The sequence below is a fragment of the Chenopodium album genome, chromosome 2 (assembly GCF_948465745.1).
Source record: "Chenopodium album chromosome 2, dcCheAlbu1.1, whole genome shotgun sequence".
NCBI lineage: Eukaryota > Viridiplantae > Streptophyta > Magnoliopsida > Caryophyllales > Amaranthaceae > Chenopodium > Chenopodium album.
In genome coordinates, this window is record NC_137835.1 from 39,251,630 (window position 1) to 39,269,190 (window position 17,561).

Consider the following 17,561-nt stretch of genomic DNA (forward strand, 5'->3'; position numbering starts at 1 on the left):
AATAATTAAATAAAAAATAAAATAAAAAAAAAGTTGTAATGGGTTTGGGTGGGGAGCACGATAGGAGAGATATCTAAAATTAATATGTAGCTTATTACCAAAAAGGAAGTGTAATACTTTAAAAAACACGGTCGCATTTAGTAAGTGTAACACTTAAAAAAACACTTCTTCTAAAGAAAACCTCTACACATGGACACTAGTCATTTCACATTATAAGCCTTATTATATACTTTGTTCATTTTTTTAAGCTTATTTTAATCAAGTATAAATATACCGGTACCTATAGGCATGTCATTTTGACTTAATGTTTGAAACTCAATGAGAATTATGCTAAAAAGTGTGCCTTAAGACCTCTACGCTTCAACGAGAGGCTAGCTAAGGTGCACACCTATTGCACCTATTAGCCTCACTTGTAGAGTTATGGGCCGTGAATGAAATTGGGGTTTATTCAATAGGTTAGTAATTAAGTACTTAAGAACGAACTAGCACTTCACTTTCATTACTTAATAATATCATTTTATTTCATAACATTACGTAAACTTTAATTTTACTTTTTTACAACTTTAAGTCTAAGAAGAAGAACCAATTGGCACAAATCAGATTAAATGACATGATTTACGGCAAGTATATAATCGAGCTTTGCAACAATGACACAAGAGGAAAAACACTATTGATCCCATACTTAAATGAACTCCGCCAGTGGGTTTCCCGCTGCCAGTCCCAAGCCTGGATAAAGGAGGAGGGTTACGGTAGGCCAGTGACAGCCAGTATAAAACTTCGTCACATCCCATGACATGAGCCAAACAGATATTTTCGTGGGGGCGTTCCCTACTCAGCGACGCGCTGCACTTCCTAGACCCGGGTGTAGTGATAAGTATGCAAGGGTTGCTAGGTCGTCGCCCAGAAGCGACGCGCCACATTGCCCGAGTGTGGTGTCAAATGAGCAAGGGCGTGCCATTGGGGCGTTCCCTACTGAGCGACGCGCTGCACTTCCCAGACCCGGGTGCAGTGATAAGTATGTAAGGGTTGCTAGGTCGTCGCCCAGAAGCGACGCGCCATATTGCCCAATTGTGGTGTCAAATAATCAAGGACTTGGAGTTGGGATCAGGAGGGAGCGTGGGAGAAAAGAATTTAGTTTGCGGATTGGTTCTTGGAATGTGGGGTCTCTTACGGGAAAATCAGCAGAATTGGTAGAAGTAATGAAAAGACGACGCGTGAACATCATGTGCCTCCAAGAGACAAGATGGACAGGAGAAGGAGCTCGAGGCTTGGTTTTGGGGTATAAGGTATGGTATGTTGGGCAAGAAACGAGCCACAGAACAAGGAATGGTGGAGCTAGGAACGGAGTTGGTGTGGTTCTCGATGAGAGGTTGGCAAAAGAGGTGATCGAGGTCTATCGGAAGAACGATAGGTTGATAAGGCTGAAGTTGCTATGTGGCAAGGAGATTGTGAATGTTATCAGTGCTTATGCTCCCCAAGTGGGTTTAGATGCAGAAGAGAAACGACAATTTTGGGAGGACCTAGACGAGGTGGTGCAGGGTGTCCACCACTCAGAGAAGTTATATATTGGAGGGGATCTAAATGGGCACGTTGGGGCGAGCCGAGATGGCTATGAGAGTGTCCATGGAGGCTTTGGGTATGGGCAGAGGGACGCCGGTGGTGAAGCTATTATGGATTTTGCCCAATCATATGATTTAATTTTGGCTAATACTTGGTTTAAGAAGAGGGATTCACACTTGATAACTTTTCGGAATGGAGCAAATGCAACTCAAATAGACTTCCTGCTCACAAGGAGCATAGATAGACAAAGTTGCATAAACTGTAAGGTTATCCCAGGGGAGAGTGTGGTCACCCAACACCGGCTATTGGTAATGACTATTCGTCTGAAAGAGAAGGCGAAGAAAAAAGTTAGACAAGAAGAACCAAGGATAAGATGGTGGACCCTAAGGGATGCAAAAGCTAAGGTTTTTACAGAAAAGGTAATTGAAGAAGCGGATTGGGATGGAGAGGTGGATCCGGACATGACCTGGTTACGAATGAAGAACTGTTTCCTAAGAGTGGCCAAAGAGGTCTTAGGGGAAGTAAGGGGAAGAACTTCGGTACAGAGAGATACTTCGTGGTGGAATGAAGAGGTGAAAGCAGTAATTAAGCAAAAAAGGGAATGCTATCAAGCCTTAGGAAAATGTAGGAGTGATGAAACCTTTGCAGCGTATAAGGAGGCTAAGAGTAAGGCAAAGGCAGCTGTTCGCCAAGCAAAAGAAAAGGCATATCAGGAGGTTTATGAAAAGCTTGATTCCAAGGAGGGAGAAAGGATCATTTATAAGATGGCAAAGAGAAGACAAGAGGCAAGGAAGGATATTGGCATGGTGAAGTGTGTCAAAGATAAGAACCAAATGGTCCTAGTGCAAGAGGAGGGCATCAAGGACAGGTGGAAGGGGTACTTCGATGAATTATTTAATGGAAGTAATGGAGTTGTGATAGGAGATACCTCTATGAGTGATGAAGAAATCAACATGGAGTATGTGCGAAGGATTAGGAGAGTAGAGGTGGAGATTGCACTGAGGAAGATGAAACCTAAGAAGGCGGTTGGCCCTGATGGGGTACCGATAGAGGTGTGGAGGTGTTTGGGTAAGATTGGTATTGATTGGTTAACAAACCTTTTCAACAAGATATGGACGGCTACAAGGATCCCACAAGATTGGAGGAAGAGCACCTTGGTCCCGGTTTATAAAAACAAAGGAGACGCTCAAGATTGTTCTAACTATCGAGGAATTAAGCTTATGAGCCATACTATGAAGTTGTGGGAAAGGGTGATTGAACAAAGGTTGAGGGCATGCACAAGCATTTCAGATAACCAATTTGGTTTTATGCCTGGGAGATCTACTATGGAGGCAATCCATTTGATAAGACAAATGATGGAGTTTTATAGGGTAAAGAAGAAAGATCTTCATATGGTCTTTATTGATTTAGAGAAGGCATATGACAAGGTGCCAAGAGAGGTACTTTGGTGGGCAATGTTGAAGAAAGGTATCCCACGAAGGTATGTAGACCTAGTTAAGGATATGTATCGGGATGTGTCAACAAATGTGAGGACATGCGGAGGGTTGACAAAAGATTTCCCTATTACAATCGGATTGCATCAAGGGTCTGCATTAAGCCCTTTTCTTTTTGCAACGGTTCTAGATGAATTAACTAGACCAATTCAAGATGAGGTTCCATGGTGTATGCTGTTCGCAGATGATATCGTTTTGGTGGATGAGACTAAGGATGGGGTTAATGTCAAGTTGGAGCAATGGAGGCAAAGGTTGGAATCTAGAGGGTTTAAGCTAAGTCGGAGTAAGACTGAATATTTGGTATGTCGTTTTGGCACTCAGAGGGGGACAAGCAATGAAGTGGTGAGTTTGGATGGAAAGGATTTGACCATGAGTGAATGTTTTAAGTACCTAGGGTCGATCATCCAGAAGAATGGTGACATTGATCAAGACGTGACCCACAGGATTAAGTCAGGGTGGCTTAAATGGAGAGCGGCCACGGGAGTGTTATGCGACCGCAGCATTCCCTTAAAGTTGAAGGGAAAATTCTACAGGACTGCCATAAGACCAGTGTTGCTCTATGGTACAGAATGTTGGGCTTCTAAGAAAGAGCATATTAAAAAGATGGAGGTTACGGAAATGCGCATGTTAAGGTGGATGTGTGGAAACACTTTAAGAGATAGAATCAGAAATGAGGTTATTCGCAAGAAAGTAGGTGTGGCGGGCATTGTAGATAAATTAAGGGAAAATCGTCTGCGTTGGTTTGGACATGTAAGACGGAGACCCGAGGGTGCACCGGTGCGAAGAGTGGAAGAGTGGGACCATGGAGGGATTAAACGAGGAAGAGGGAGACCAAAGATGACTTGGTTGGAAGGAGTGAGGAAGGATATGAAGTGCATGGATTTACGTGAGGATGAAGTTTTGGATCGTAAGGGATGGAGGAGAAAGATTTATGTTGATGACTACACGGAATAATCAAATTTGGTTCATGTTAGCCGACCCCACTTTTGGGATTAAGGCTTTGATTGATTGATTGATTGATTGATCCCATACTTAAATGAAAGATGAAAATGAAGATGATTATGTATTTGATGGCAAGGACTTGACTTACAGAGGAGTATGTAGGGCCACCAAAGTTATGAACCTTCCTATGCCACCTACATGAGCATCAAGAGTTGATAAAAAAAGAAGGGGGAGGGGGTTTAGTAGCTCCGCTCCTAAACCACGTGCAATTTTAATGTTTGATCATAGTGAAGATTATTGATGATGAGATGCAATTTTCTCACTTTCTTTATTCCCTTTTCTTGTAGTTTTGGGCTATTTTCTTGATCTCCTTCCTCTTCTTGGTTTTTGGTTATAATTACATGATTTTGGACATTTAAATGCTAGATTTAGCTCTAATCTTGCTCCCCTCCCATCTTTGCTTACAAATGTGTATAAATTCTTATCCTAGGATCCTCATGGCCCTGAGGCATTGTTTAAAGTCCAAAATGCGTTAGAGAGGAGGGAGAATTCATGGTAACGCAAAGCAGTGGAGGAGCAGCCGCTCCATCCATTTAATCAATTTTAGCATTTTGGACCATAGAGGAGTGGCCACTCCTCACTTGATGCGGAGCCGTTGAACAGGACCATTCGCTCCACCCCAATGAGCGACCGCCACCTACGGGATAAATACCCTTGATGAATGAAACTCCAAAATCCTTCACATTTTCAGAGCCATAATAGCCTTAATTTGGGAGATTATAGAGGAGGAATATATACCCATTATTAATGTAATTAGCCAAATTATCTGATTTTAGAGAGAAAAAGTGCAGAAAGATCAAAAACATCATTTTAGCTCCTTCAATTCCTCTAGTAATTTAATTTAAGCACTTTGTTTTAGTAATCTCTTCTTCCTATTCTATTTTATTGTTTTGGTCATCTTATTTCCTTATGTTTTGCTTATTTTGATTCCTTGTTAACACTTGTTTTGTGCTCAATCATTGTTAATCATGTTTAGCTATGTTGTGTTTGTAATAAGCTTATACATGTCTTTCTTCTCTTTCCTATGCTAGGTTTTTAGCTAGGGGGGTGTGGGGAGAAGAGCATAGTAATGATTAATTTCAAATTGTGATGATTGAATATTGATTTTTTATACCGTGTGATGTTGGATAATGAGTTTTATGTCTTCGACGTTAATTTAACACGTTGTTTAATCCGATGAATTTATCAGAATTAGCTCCACATAAGTGAACTACGTAATAATATAATTTGCCCAACATACTTAATCACGGATGTGAGCTAGTTTAGCTAGGAATTGCATGTTATCATGTTTTCCTTTGTGTGATGATCATAATAATCACTAGGGGTGTTAACGAGCCAAGCCGAGACCGAACCTCTCTAGGCTCGGCTCGTTAACACCCCTAATAATCACTGTCGTTTGAATGATTGATTACCATGCTTGGATCTCGTTTCCCCTAGCGCTTTTATTTGTCTTACTCATCCTTAATTTTTTCAAGTTAGTTAGTATTATTTTTTCTAGCTTTTAATCTCAATTCAAAATTAACAAAAAATTACACTATTGTGAATCTCGTAACTTGTGATTTTACTTGCCATTTTACTCATATAATTGGTAGTTAGATGATTTGATTTGGTGAATTATCAACGATGCAGTAATAATGAGAATAATGATGCATATGAGAATAATGAGACAGATTACTAATGTCTTATTATGCTAAATAATAAAAGTTAGAGGCACTACTATGTTAGTTTTTCTCTTAGTTCCAAGACTTTTATGCCCCTTTGCACTGTCTTGGGGTTCCTTTGTTCGCATTATAACATGGTATTTTACGGTATATAAGGCTTATATCTTGCCCTAGAAGTAATTTTTAAGGGTTATGGCATGTAAGGTTACCTTGTATCCAAAAGGCATGTGCCTTCGTCGTGCACCTTGCGTTTTTTACAACTAAGGTGCTACTGGAAGTACAAATTAAAAAAAAATGTAGAATTTGTTGTATTGTGTTAATTGGATATTAGAAACTCTAACATTGTACGTGTCAAAAATTTGCGTTATTTTAATTAAGTTGCCAACAACTTTAAGCCTTTGAAGTTGTGTCTTTATCATGGTGTCCTGTAATGGCAATATTACATCCTATTGCATAACTATAAGTCCATACGTACATTACATATATTAACGGAGTACTTATTTGTTTAGGGATAGCATATTGACATTGGGTCTTAAATTTGACCCTTTACCCACATCAACCTAATTAATATTAGGGATTTTTGGGACTTTTGATGTACGAAACTAATTGGAGCTCAACTGAATTGTTTATGAGAGAAGGAAATTAAGAACTGAACTGATTGAAGCTGAAATTAGGCGGAAGAGAACAAACCCTTAGGCTAAAAGTGAAACTTGATGATTACTGCACAAGTTACCATCCATGTCCAATCTCTTAAGATTTTGACCTGGAAACCAAGTAAGAGATTTATAAAACATAATCCTAGTACCTCAATCAACTCTCTCAAATCTCTAAATCATAGCTCTGAGTGGTGACAGACATTCATTGATACAAAACTTGAAATTTCATAGATTGATAAGGGTACAGGTCTTAATTTTCAAGGTCACTGCAATCCCCTCACTTTTATATTGATTCACATTTCATCTTTATTTCTAATACAATCTACAAAATCACCACCAAAGATAATCAACAATCCAACATGTAGTGTAATGGTTTGACCAATATACTCTTGAATTTTTGTCATGTAGCAACTTTACTTGGGAATGAGGCTAAAGAAGTCATCAGGATCATGACCTCCTGCCATAAAGTTTGACTCATGTACTGGTTAATTAAAAATTTTCCTCTAGTTGAGAATTAATCTACACAAACCCGTCTTCCAGAACTTGAAAGAAATCTTTTTTTTTAACTAAAAATGTCTTCCAGAACTTGAAAGAAATTTTTTTTTAAACTAAAAGTAGGAAGTCAAATCACAGTACTATGTTTAGTCATGATGAAGAGCAAATAATAGCCAACTCAATCATAGAAAACAAGAATTGGCACCAAAATATTATTGGGCCATTAACACTTTATTGTAAATCATATATACGCAGGATAACATAACAGGTAACCTTTCTTGCGTTAAATTGTCCTACCCGCACCATATGATTGAACACCCACATAACAGAGAGGTAAAACCATAGAATAATTCCAGGTTATTCAAAATTTCAATGAGCCCAATTCACAGATAGACATGTGAAAAGAAAAAAAAAAGGTCTATATGGGGGGACATGTGGGGAAAAAAAAAAAGAAAAGAAAAGAAAGAAATTTGCAATGCTGAAGTACGTAAGCAAGGAAGAATTTTAAATAACACCATAGATTTTTTTTAAAAAAATATCCTCATAGAAAACAAAAATAGAATCGGAAACTTGTGACTTCAAAACTTACTAATTTTACCTAGCAAATCCAAAATCTGCAATCTTCAAAATTGGGCTATTGTCATTGGTGGAGAGAAGCAGATTCTGTGAACAAAGAGTAGATATAGAAATGTCAAAAACTCAAAATATTATCTATTTAAAAGGAAAAGCCTCACATGGTATTAAATACTGACAAAATTACACAAGAAAATCAGAAATGGCACAACACGTCACTGGCTTGCAAGTCAAATGACATACAGTAATAGCACTATGAGCATGATTTTGCCTTTTTGCCAACAAAACTTCAAATTTTCATATGAACCTAATAGTTACAACAATTTATGGTATGCTACTGTAAACCTTACAATACATTTTAAAATAGAACCAAAATTTTATATTATAGTATTAAAATGACTAAAAAAACCTCCAAGAAACCAAATCATGATGAAGGGAAACTATGCTGAAAGAGAAAATGATTTAAACTAATTGATTTCATATTACCACCTCCAGTAATTGAGCGAGAGCCTCAAAAATCAAGGTAAGCTCATCTATTTGCCTATCATAATTATACCACCATAACTGAAAAACCAACATTGTCAACATGGAAAGCAAAACATCACCACCATACAGCAAGGACAAATCATAAGAACAATTTTTATCAGTTTGTATAAATCTTCTTGGAATTTAACGCAGAGAATTTCCCATCCATAACACCAACAACACCAGAAGAGAAAAGATAGAATACACCAAAGAAATCTAACTTCATGGCCAACCATATGCTACTCTTGCAGCATACAAATTTCTATACTTCCTCCGTTCCTTAAACATTGACCTTTACATTTTAAGGAAGTTTCACATAAATTGCACCATATACCAATTTTAGAAAACAAATAACGCCTTTCACACTGCAAAACCTAATATAGCCTTACTAGTTGATACTCAGGCAAGTTTGTTTTATTTCCATTTCTCTCTCTTCAGTTTTTCTCACTATTAAAAACATTGCACAGTCCCCCCATGGTGTAATATCTTAGGAACGGAGGACATGTACGATAAAGAGGTGTAGTGATAAATTTTATGCCCCATCCTAACGTAGAAGTCCAAGTCATCTTTTGAGAACGAATTGTCGGCCGACTCACGGACGACGTAATTTGGCATTTTAATCTTCCTATAACAACAGTGGACAGTAATATTTTTCTTGAGATTCAATTACATAAAAAAAGTCTAAGATTGTGTTTTATGAAGTTTCATATTTTCCATGATAGTTTTTAGCTTATTAAAAGGAACTATTTGATCAGTTGTATTCTATGAAAGTAGAACTTTGTGAGAGCCGGAAAATCTCTAACATGTAGCTCACATGATATGATGATATGGAAAATCTCATCCGATCCCGACCCGGCTAGAAAATATCGAAAACCGAAACCTGATAATAGAGTTAATTGGCATTGTAGTTCTGTGCTAAAGTTACAAAGGGTGGGGCACATCGTTTAAAACAACACTTAGTTGGTGGCTTTAGAAATGTCCATAAATGTCCTAAATGTCCTTAAATGTCCTAAATGTCCCGAACATGTGAGGGAGGAAGTTAAGACTTTTATGCTAAACAAAGCACAAGAAAAAGTGGAAAGTCAAATGATGCCAAGCATGTCCCAACTTGAAACGGATGATGTTGATGAAGAAGAGGAAGATGTTGTCACAAAACGTGAAAAAGTTGTTAAAAAAACCTAGGCACAAAGGTCCTTTGGATATGTTTATCACTTCAACTCCTAAAGAAGTAATGCAAGCTAGGAAGGAAAGGAAACGAATTTTTGGTGCTTGTGATAAGGAGTTAAGGCAGAAAACTTGTAGGACAATTGGTAAGTGGTTTTATGATGCGGGAATTCCATTCAATGCGGCTACCTATGATAGCTTTGGAGCAATGATTGAAGCTATTGGTAACCACCAAGTATGTATGAGCTTAGAGTTCCTATCTTGAACAAAGAAGTGAAAGATGTAGAGATGCAAATAGAGGAGAACAAGAAAGAGTGGGAAAGTAAAGGTTGTTCAATTTTATCCGATGGATGGCGTGATTCGGTTATCCAAAAGGATATTATAAACTTTCTTGTCAATTCTCCTAAGGGTTTCGTGGTCATAAAGATCCTTAGATGTTTCGGATGTTGCGGAAGATACGGACGTATTATATAAACTTCTAGATAAGATGGTGGATGAAATTGGAGAGGAAAATGTTGTTCAAGTGGTGACGAACAATGCATCCAATTATGTCAAAACTGGTATGAATTAATAAATAGTCTTGTCACTCTTGTGATATGTTCAATTAAATTTTACTAATTGTTTTGCTTTGTGAGTTTTTATTTAATACTTTTTTTTTTCCTTTTTGTGAATTGTAGGAAAAAAAAACTTGAAGCTAAGAGACTTCATCTTTATTAGACTCCTTGTGCTGCACATTGTATTGGTTTAATGTTAGAAGACATTGGCAAACTACAAAGAGTTTTGAATGCACTAAAGAAGTGCATGTTCATTACACTTGTGAACTTGATGAGGAAGTTCACACAACAAAGAAATTTGCATAAGCCATCAATTACTAGGTTTGCAACATCTTTCATTACACTAGCTCAATTGCATAAGCAAAAAGGCAACTTGAGAAAGATGATAACCTCTGAAGAATGGAGTGCTTCCAAGTGGCAAAAGGAAGCGGGAGGAAAGAGAATTACAACCTATATTTTGCAAGTAAGCTTTTGGAAGAATGTGGTGTATACTCTCTTAAGCTAACAAGTCCCCTTGTTAAGATGCTTAGACTTGTTGATGGGGGAGAAAAAGCCTCCAATGGGATACATTTATGAAGCCATGGATAGAGCTAAAGAGGCTATAGCGAAGACTTTTGAATTAAGAGAAGAGAACTACATTAAGGTATTTGAGATTATTGATAAAAGGTGGGATAGTCAACTTCATCATCCTTTACATGCCGAAACTTCATTATGATCATTCCGCTAATGTAAAATTGTGAGGAAGTTTTGAAAGGTTTGTATGATTGTGTTGAAAGGCTAGTTCCGTGTGTGGAAACTCAAGATAAAATACTTGCTATCGGTCTCTTTGGTCGTACAATGGCAATTAGGCAAAGGAAGACCAATGGTCGGCTTATGGTGCAACACCTCCTAATCTCCAAAAGTTTGCCATCAAAATTCTTAGCCTTACTTGTAGTGCTATAGGTTGTGAAAGAAATTGGGGTGTTTTTTAAGAGGTTTGTACCTTCACTTTTATTAATTTACCTAATATGTTTTTATTTTATTACATTACATAGCTTAAATTATTCTATTTTTCCAGCTTCATTTTAAAAAGAGGAATCGATTGGCTCAAAGTCGATTAAATGACATGGTTTATGTCAAGTATAATCGAGCATTGCAACGGCGTTACAAGAGGAAAGATATTATTGATCCCATTGTCTTAATTGAAATTGATGAAAGCAATGAGTGGCTACTTGGAAGAATGGAAGAAGAAGAGGAGGAGGAGAAGGAGGAGAATGATTTTGTATTTGAGGGGGAGGACTTGACTAGGAGTACGGTTAGTAAAGCCTTAAGAGCTAATGAAACTTTCGAGGAGCATCAAAAGTTGACAAAGGAAAGGGAATTGCTAATGGCTCCATTTCTAAACCACGTCGGACAATTGTGATAGATGATGATGATGATGATAATGAGAATTATGATGATGATGATAATGAGAATTATGATGATGAGATTGAAGAGGATGTTAGTGGAGATGAGGCTTATCAAGAAGAGGAGATGGATTACTAGTGTCTTAATATGCCATATAACAAGCTTGAAGACCTACTATGTTTGCTTTTCTTTCTACTTGATTTACTTTTTATGTTAAATTTGTGATTTGCTTTTTAGTTAAAGAGTTTCATGCCATTAGCGCCTTTTAAGGGTATCTTGTAGTTCCTTTGTTAATTTATGCATTTATAATATGTTATTTTGATTATTTAAGGCTTATATCTTGCTATAGAAGTGATTTATAAGATTTTGGGCACTGAAGGTGTGCCTCGTATCCAAGAGAGACCCTTTGCGCATCAGTGCGCGTCGCGTTTTTAAAACCAAGAGACAAAGCAATTAAAATGACTACTGAACTATTAAATTACTAACTAATCAATTATTAGCATAGATGATAAAAAAAAAGTTGAAAATAGAATAAGGGAACGATGAATCAGCAAAAAGAAGGGAGGTGATCTACTGCTAACACCTGTAAGGCCTTCCCACCTTTCTTTAACTCCTAAAATACTGCAATACACTCTCAGCCTCCCGTGACATTGGTGTACCAGAGAAGACAAAAACAGGGGCTGCAACTTAACAACAGCAACAGCAAGACACAAGCAGCGCAAGAGAGGGAAGAGAACCGTTAAGGAGCAGCGCAAGGGGACATGCAGCTTTAGCCTTTTGTTGTACTAGACTAAAGTAGTAATATGACAAACAATAGTACTTGTATTAATTAAGGCTAAATTGCCATTTTGATGTAAGCTGTAGTAGTATAAGTAGTAGAAAGATAGAAAGTAGAAGGCATTCAGAAAATTGTAAGTGAACCTTGGAGAGTCATGGCCTAAAGCCATGGAACCCTTTTGCAAGCTTTAAGCTTTAACAATCAATCAATCATCCAACCTTACGCCTATTACATTGTTGTCATTACGTTGTTCCGTTGCATTTGGTATCAGAGCAGAATGCCGCCGACGCTGCTGACGGTGACACCGGAGAGGGTGGCCGCGCTAGAAGAGCGAATGGAAGAAATTCTCGAGAAGATCGGAGACGGGGAAAACTCAATCCAAAACACTCTAACTCGCAAACAAGACCAGTTTATCGAAGAAATGAGGGCGATGATGGCGGCTTTGCAGAACAAGGAGATAAATCAGCCGTTTGGGGAGGGGAATTTCGAAGAAACACCACTAGTAGGTGGAGGTCTCAGGTTTGGTAACTGATACACCGGCGCGGGGGGAGGGATTCGAAGGCCCAACCAAGAGAACCGTGAGGGGGGTGGAAATTGGCGATACCGGAAGCTGGAAATGCCATCCTTTAATGGCTCTGACCCCGACGGGTGGATCCTCCGGGGTGAGCAATTTTTTCAATTCTATGGTCTGTCTGAAACGGAGAAATTACAAGCCGCAGTCGTGGCGATGGACGGAGACACGCTTCTTTGGTACCAATGGGAGAGTAGGAGGAGACCCATGGTGGGGTGGGAAGATATGAAGAGCCGTGTTCTAAACCAGTTCCGGCCGGTGAACTCGGGGACCCTACACGAACAGTGGCTAGCAGTGACCCACACGAGCACGGTGGTGAAGTATAGGAGGTTGTTTATCGAGAAGGCGGCGCCGCTAACTGACGTCCCGGAGAGTATTATGAAGGGGCAATTCGTGAATGGCCTTAAAGAGGAGATCCGAGCTGAAATTCGGATGTTGAACCCGATGACCCTAGAGGATGCCATGGATCTGGCAATCCGGGTCGAGGAAAGGAATCGGGTCAGCTCAATTAAAAGACCCGGTGGAGCATATACCAAACCCGGCCCGTATTCGTACTTTAACAAAAGCCCAGCTTCAACATTGTTGGGAGTGAGCCCAGCCCAAACTAGTAACCCAAACTTTCAACCCATCTCTTTCACGAACACCCCCATCCAACCCAACTTTCAAAATCGAACAAACCAACCCAGCTATTCTACCCCCAGAGTTCAACTGGCTCTGTCACTCAACCCACGACACCTCTCCAACACCGCAACAGTCAAAGCTCCACCCAATTCAGCGGCACTGTCCGGCGGTTGACGGAGCGCGAAATCCAAGAAAATAGAGCAAAGGGATTGTGTTTTAAATGCGATGGTCGCTGGACTGGACCTACGCACGTGTGCTCTGCTAAGGGGCTGAGCGTGCTTCTTGTAGACGAAGAGGAAGACGAAGAGCAAGGGGAGTTGACAGCCATGAGTAAGGACGAAGTCACAAATACCTCCGTTTCCATGTGTTCTATTGTCGGATTATCCAACCCGAAAACCATGAGATTCATGGGTGAGATTAATGGGCAGAGTGTGGTGGTCATGATTGACCCCGGGGCGACGCACAACTTTATAGCACTGCAAGCGGTGGATAAACTCGGGTTGATAATTGCGGGTGATGGAGTTTTCGGAGTGTCGTTGGGTAATGGTGAAACGGTTAAGGGGAGAGGACAGTGCGTGGGAGTGCGAGTGAAGCTCACCGCCGATGTTGAAATAGTGGAGGACTTCCTGCCACTGAAATTAGGCAACTCCGACGTGATTCTAGGAGTCCAATGGTTGGAGAAATTGGGTTCCGTCCTCACTAATTGGCGATTGCAAGAGATGAGTTTCACCTTAGGAGAGAGAATGGTAACAATTAAAGGGGATCCCACGCTCGCAAAGACCGGCATTACTCTCAAGGCAATGATTAAAACCATTCGGAAGCAGGGAAGTGGGGTATTAGTCGAATTGAACTTACTGGAAGAACAGGGGAAGACAGAAACAGGGGAAGCCGTGCCCTGTTTTCTTCGTGAGTTGTTGGGGAAGTTCGAAGGGGTTTTTGAAGAACCCAAAGGGTTACCACCAGCTAGGGGCCACGAGCACTCGATAGTACTCAAGGAGGGCAGCAACCCCGTGAGTGTTCGGCCTTATAGATACCCGCAATTTCAAAAAGACGAGATTGAAAAGTTGATTTGGGAAATGTTGGCAGCCGGAATTATTCGCCCCTCTACAAGCCCCTTCTCTAGCCCCGTGTTACTTGTCAAGAAGGATGGTTCATGGCGCTTTTGCGTGGACTATCGGGCTCTTAACAAGGAGACGGTTCCCGATAAATATCCCATTCCCGTGATTGATGAACTCTTGGATGAATTACATGGAGCTCGCGTATTCACCAAACTCGATCTTAAGGCGGGGTATCATCAAATCTTGGTTCGGCCGGAGGACACTCATAAGACGGCTTTCCGCACCCACGAAGGGCACTACGAGTTTTTGGTGATGCCTTTTGGCTTAACCAATGCTCCGGCAACCTTCCAATCATTGATGAATGAGGTATTCCGTTCATTTTTACGCAAATTCGTTCTTGTATTTTTTGATGATATCTTGGTGTATAGCGCTAGTAAGGAGGAACATGTAACTCACTTGCAATTAGTCTTAGCCACGCTAGAAAGACACTCACTGTTTGCAAATTATAAAAAATGTGAATTTGGGAAAGCTAAGGTGGCTTATTTGGGCCATATAATTTCGAGTGAGGGTGTGGCAGTGGACTTTGAGAAGGTGGGGTCAATGATTAAATGGCCCACTCCAAAAACTCTAAGGGAATTAAGGGGGTTTTTGGGATTAACGGGTTATTATAGAAAATTCATCCATCATTATGCCCATATTGCTAGACCCCTGACAGAGCAGCTTAAGAAAGATTGTTTCGGTTGGTCAATAGGCCGAGGAAGCGTTTCAAGCCTTGAAGGAGGCAATGGTGACGGCTCCGGTACTCACTATGCCGGACTTCTCCAAGAGTTTCATTGTGGAGTCGGATGCTTCCGGGGCGGGGCTCGGAGCCGTGTTAATGCAGGAAGGTAGACCGGTGGCTTTCTTTAGCAAAGTGCTCGGCCCTAGAGGTCGGAGTAAATCCATCTATGAGAAGGAGTTGATGGCGGTATGCTTAGCGGTGGAGAAATGGAAGCATTATCTTTTGGGAAGGAAATTTGTTATCCGGAGCGATCAACAAAGTCTCAAATATATCACACAACAACGTGAGATTGGTATGGAGTACCAAAAATGGGTGCGCAAACTTATCGGGTTCGACTTTGATTTGCAATATAAACCCGGGGTGGCTAACCGGGTGGCGGATGCTCTATCAAGGAGGGGCCGAGATGAAGGAGAAGAAGGTGAATTGGAGTGTGGGGCGCTCGTGGCTACACAAGTAATAGATTGGAGTAGTTTGAAGGAGGAAATAACGAAGGATGAAGGGCTGCAAAAATTGAAAGGTGAGATCGAAAAAGGACAGGGGCCTCGTGGTTATGTTGTGGATAATGGTCAAATATTGTACAAAGGCAGGGTGGTTCTTCCTAGGAATTCCATACACAAGGCAGCCTTGTTCAAGGCTTATCACGACTCTCCGGAAGGAGGACACACTAGAGAAACTAAGACATATTTAAAGATTGGTGCGGATTGGTTTTGGGCCGGATTAAGGAAGGATGTAGCTAATTACATTCGTGGGTGTACGGTTTGCCAACGGAACAAATTTTCACAACAATCTCCGGCGGGGTTGTTGCAACCATTACCAATTCCGGATAGAGTTTGGGAAGATATAAGCATGGATTTTGTGGAGGGCTTGCCGAAATCAAGGGGGTTCGATACAATTTTAGTGGTTGTTGATAGGCTATCAAAATTTGCCCATTTCATTGGTTTGAAACACCCATTTTCTGCTTTCACCGTGGCTGAAATTTTTGTTCGAGAGATTGTAAGGTTACATGGCATTCCGGCTAGCATTGTATCGGATAGGGATCGTGTGTTCCTTAGCATTTTTTGGAGAGAGCTATTTCGCTTGCAAGGTACGGATTTGAAGCGGAGTACCTCTTATCACCCCCAAACGGACGGCCAATCCGAGGTGGTGAACAAGAGATTGGAGACGTATCTCCGTTGTTTTGCTAGTGGTCAACCGAAGACTTGGGCTAAGTGGCTTCCGTGGGCCGAATATTCATACAACACCACACCCCAATCATCCACCCAAACTACACCTTTTCTGGCAGTATATGGAAGGGAACCGCCCAAATTGATTAGAGTGGGAGCAGGGCAGTCAGCCGTTGGATCAGCCGAAGAGTTACTGCAGGAGCGAGATATGATGCTTGATGAATTGAAAATTAATCTCATAAGAGCGCAGCAAATTATGAAGAAGAATGCCGATGGGAAGCGTAGAGACGAGGAATTCCAGGTTGGGGATTTCGTATTTCTCAAGCTTTAGCCGTATAAACAACGCTCACTTGCGAGGAGGCCTTGTGAAAAGCTCGCGGCTCGGTTCTATGGTCCATATGAAATAGTGCAGCGAGTGGGACAAGTTGCTTACAAGTTATTGCTGCCAGAGCAATGCCAAATCCATCCCGTGTTTCATGTTTCTCAGTTGAAGCGCGCGATTGGTGCTGTGCCTAGCTCTCCTACGATTCCTTCTCAACTCACCTCAGAGTTGGAATTAGTGGTGGAACCGGAGAGTGTGCTTGAGGTGCGGAGAAAGGGGGGTCAGCAGCAGGGCAAGCTCGAGGTTCTAATCAAGTGGTTGGGGTTCCGGATTTTGAGTCTACATGGGAGGATGCAGCGACAATCCAAGAGCGATTCCCAAGCTTCCACCTTGAGGACAAGGTGGCACTTTTGGGGGGCGGTATTGCAATACACTCTCAGCCTCACATTGGTGTACCAGAGAAGACAAAAACAGGAGCTGCAACTTAACAACAGCGAGACACAAGCAGCGCAAGAGAGGGAAGAGAACCGTTAAGGAGCAGCGCAAGGGGACATGCAGCTTTAGCCTTTTGTTGTACTAGACTAAAGTAGTAATATGACAAACAATAGTACTTGTATAAACTAAGGCTAAATTGCCATTTTGATGTAAGATGTAGTAGTATAAGTAGTAGAAAGATAGAAAGTAGAAGGCATTCAGAAAATTGTAAGTGAACCTTGGAGAGTCATGGCCTAAAGCCATGGAACCCTTTTGCAAGCTTTAAGCTTTAACAATCAATCAATCATCCAACCTTACGCCTATTACATTGTTGTCATTACGCTGTTCCGTTGCAAATACCTTACCACAAATAATCAAAATGAGCTGGTTTGCTATAGTACGAAATAGAAGAACAATGGTACACCATGACAACAACTGGTAGCAAGAAGTTAAGGTAATGTCGATCAGCAGTTAGCTACGTCAACGAGTGACGTTGCAGCAACGAGAAGCAAAAAGCATTAGTACCCAAGTGTAGTGATGAGCAATAACAACTACCAATGAGCAGGGATTATGCACGAACAAGCATCACCAAGTAGCATTAGCACATGCCTAGGATGTGTGTCATGTAGCTTGGCTTGAATTTGCTGCATCGTCTTTTCTTCCGATTTGCTGATAAATAACATGATATTTTTAGAGCTCAGGAGCATTTTTAGGATCCACATCA

General features: G+C 40.7%; 1 protein-coding gene and 1 pseudogene across 4 annotated transcripts in view; one reads left to right on the top strand and one right to left on the bottom strand.

Moving 5' to 3' along the window:
* Positions 1 to 17,561, bottom strand: part of LOC145598275 (serine/threonine-protein kinase ATG1c-like) — a 39,167-nt gene that overhangs the window by 14,239 nt on the left and 7,367 nt on the right. For all 4 annotated transcript variants that reach the window (XM_081654624.1, XM_081654616.1, XM_081654608.1 and 1 more), the window contains exon 4: positions 7,466 to 7,530. In XM_081654624.1, the coding sequence (XP_081510750.1) occupies positions 7,466 to 7,530 (65 nt within the window). The remainder of the gene's footprint in view (positions 1 to 7,465; positions 7,531 to 17,561) is intronic.
* LOC145596771 (uncharacterized) lies at positions 9,083 to 12,379 on the top strand (annotated as a pseudogene).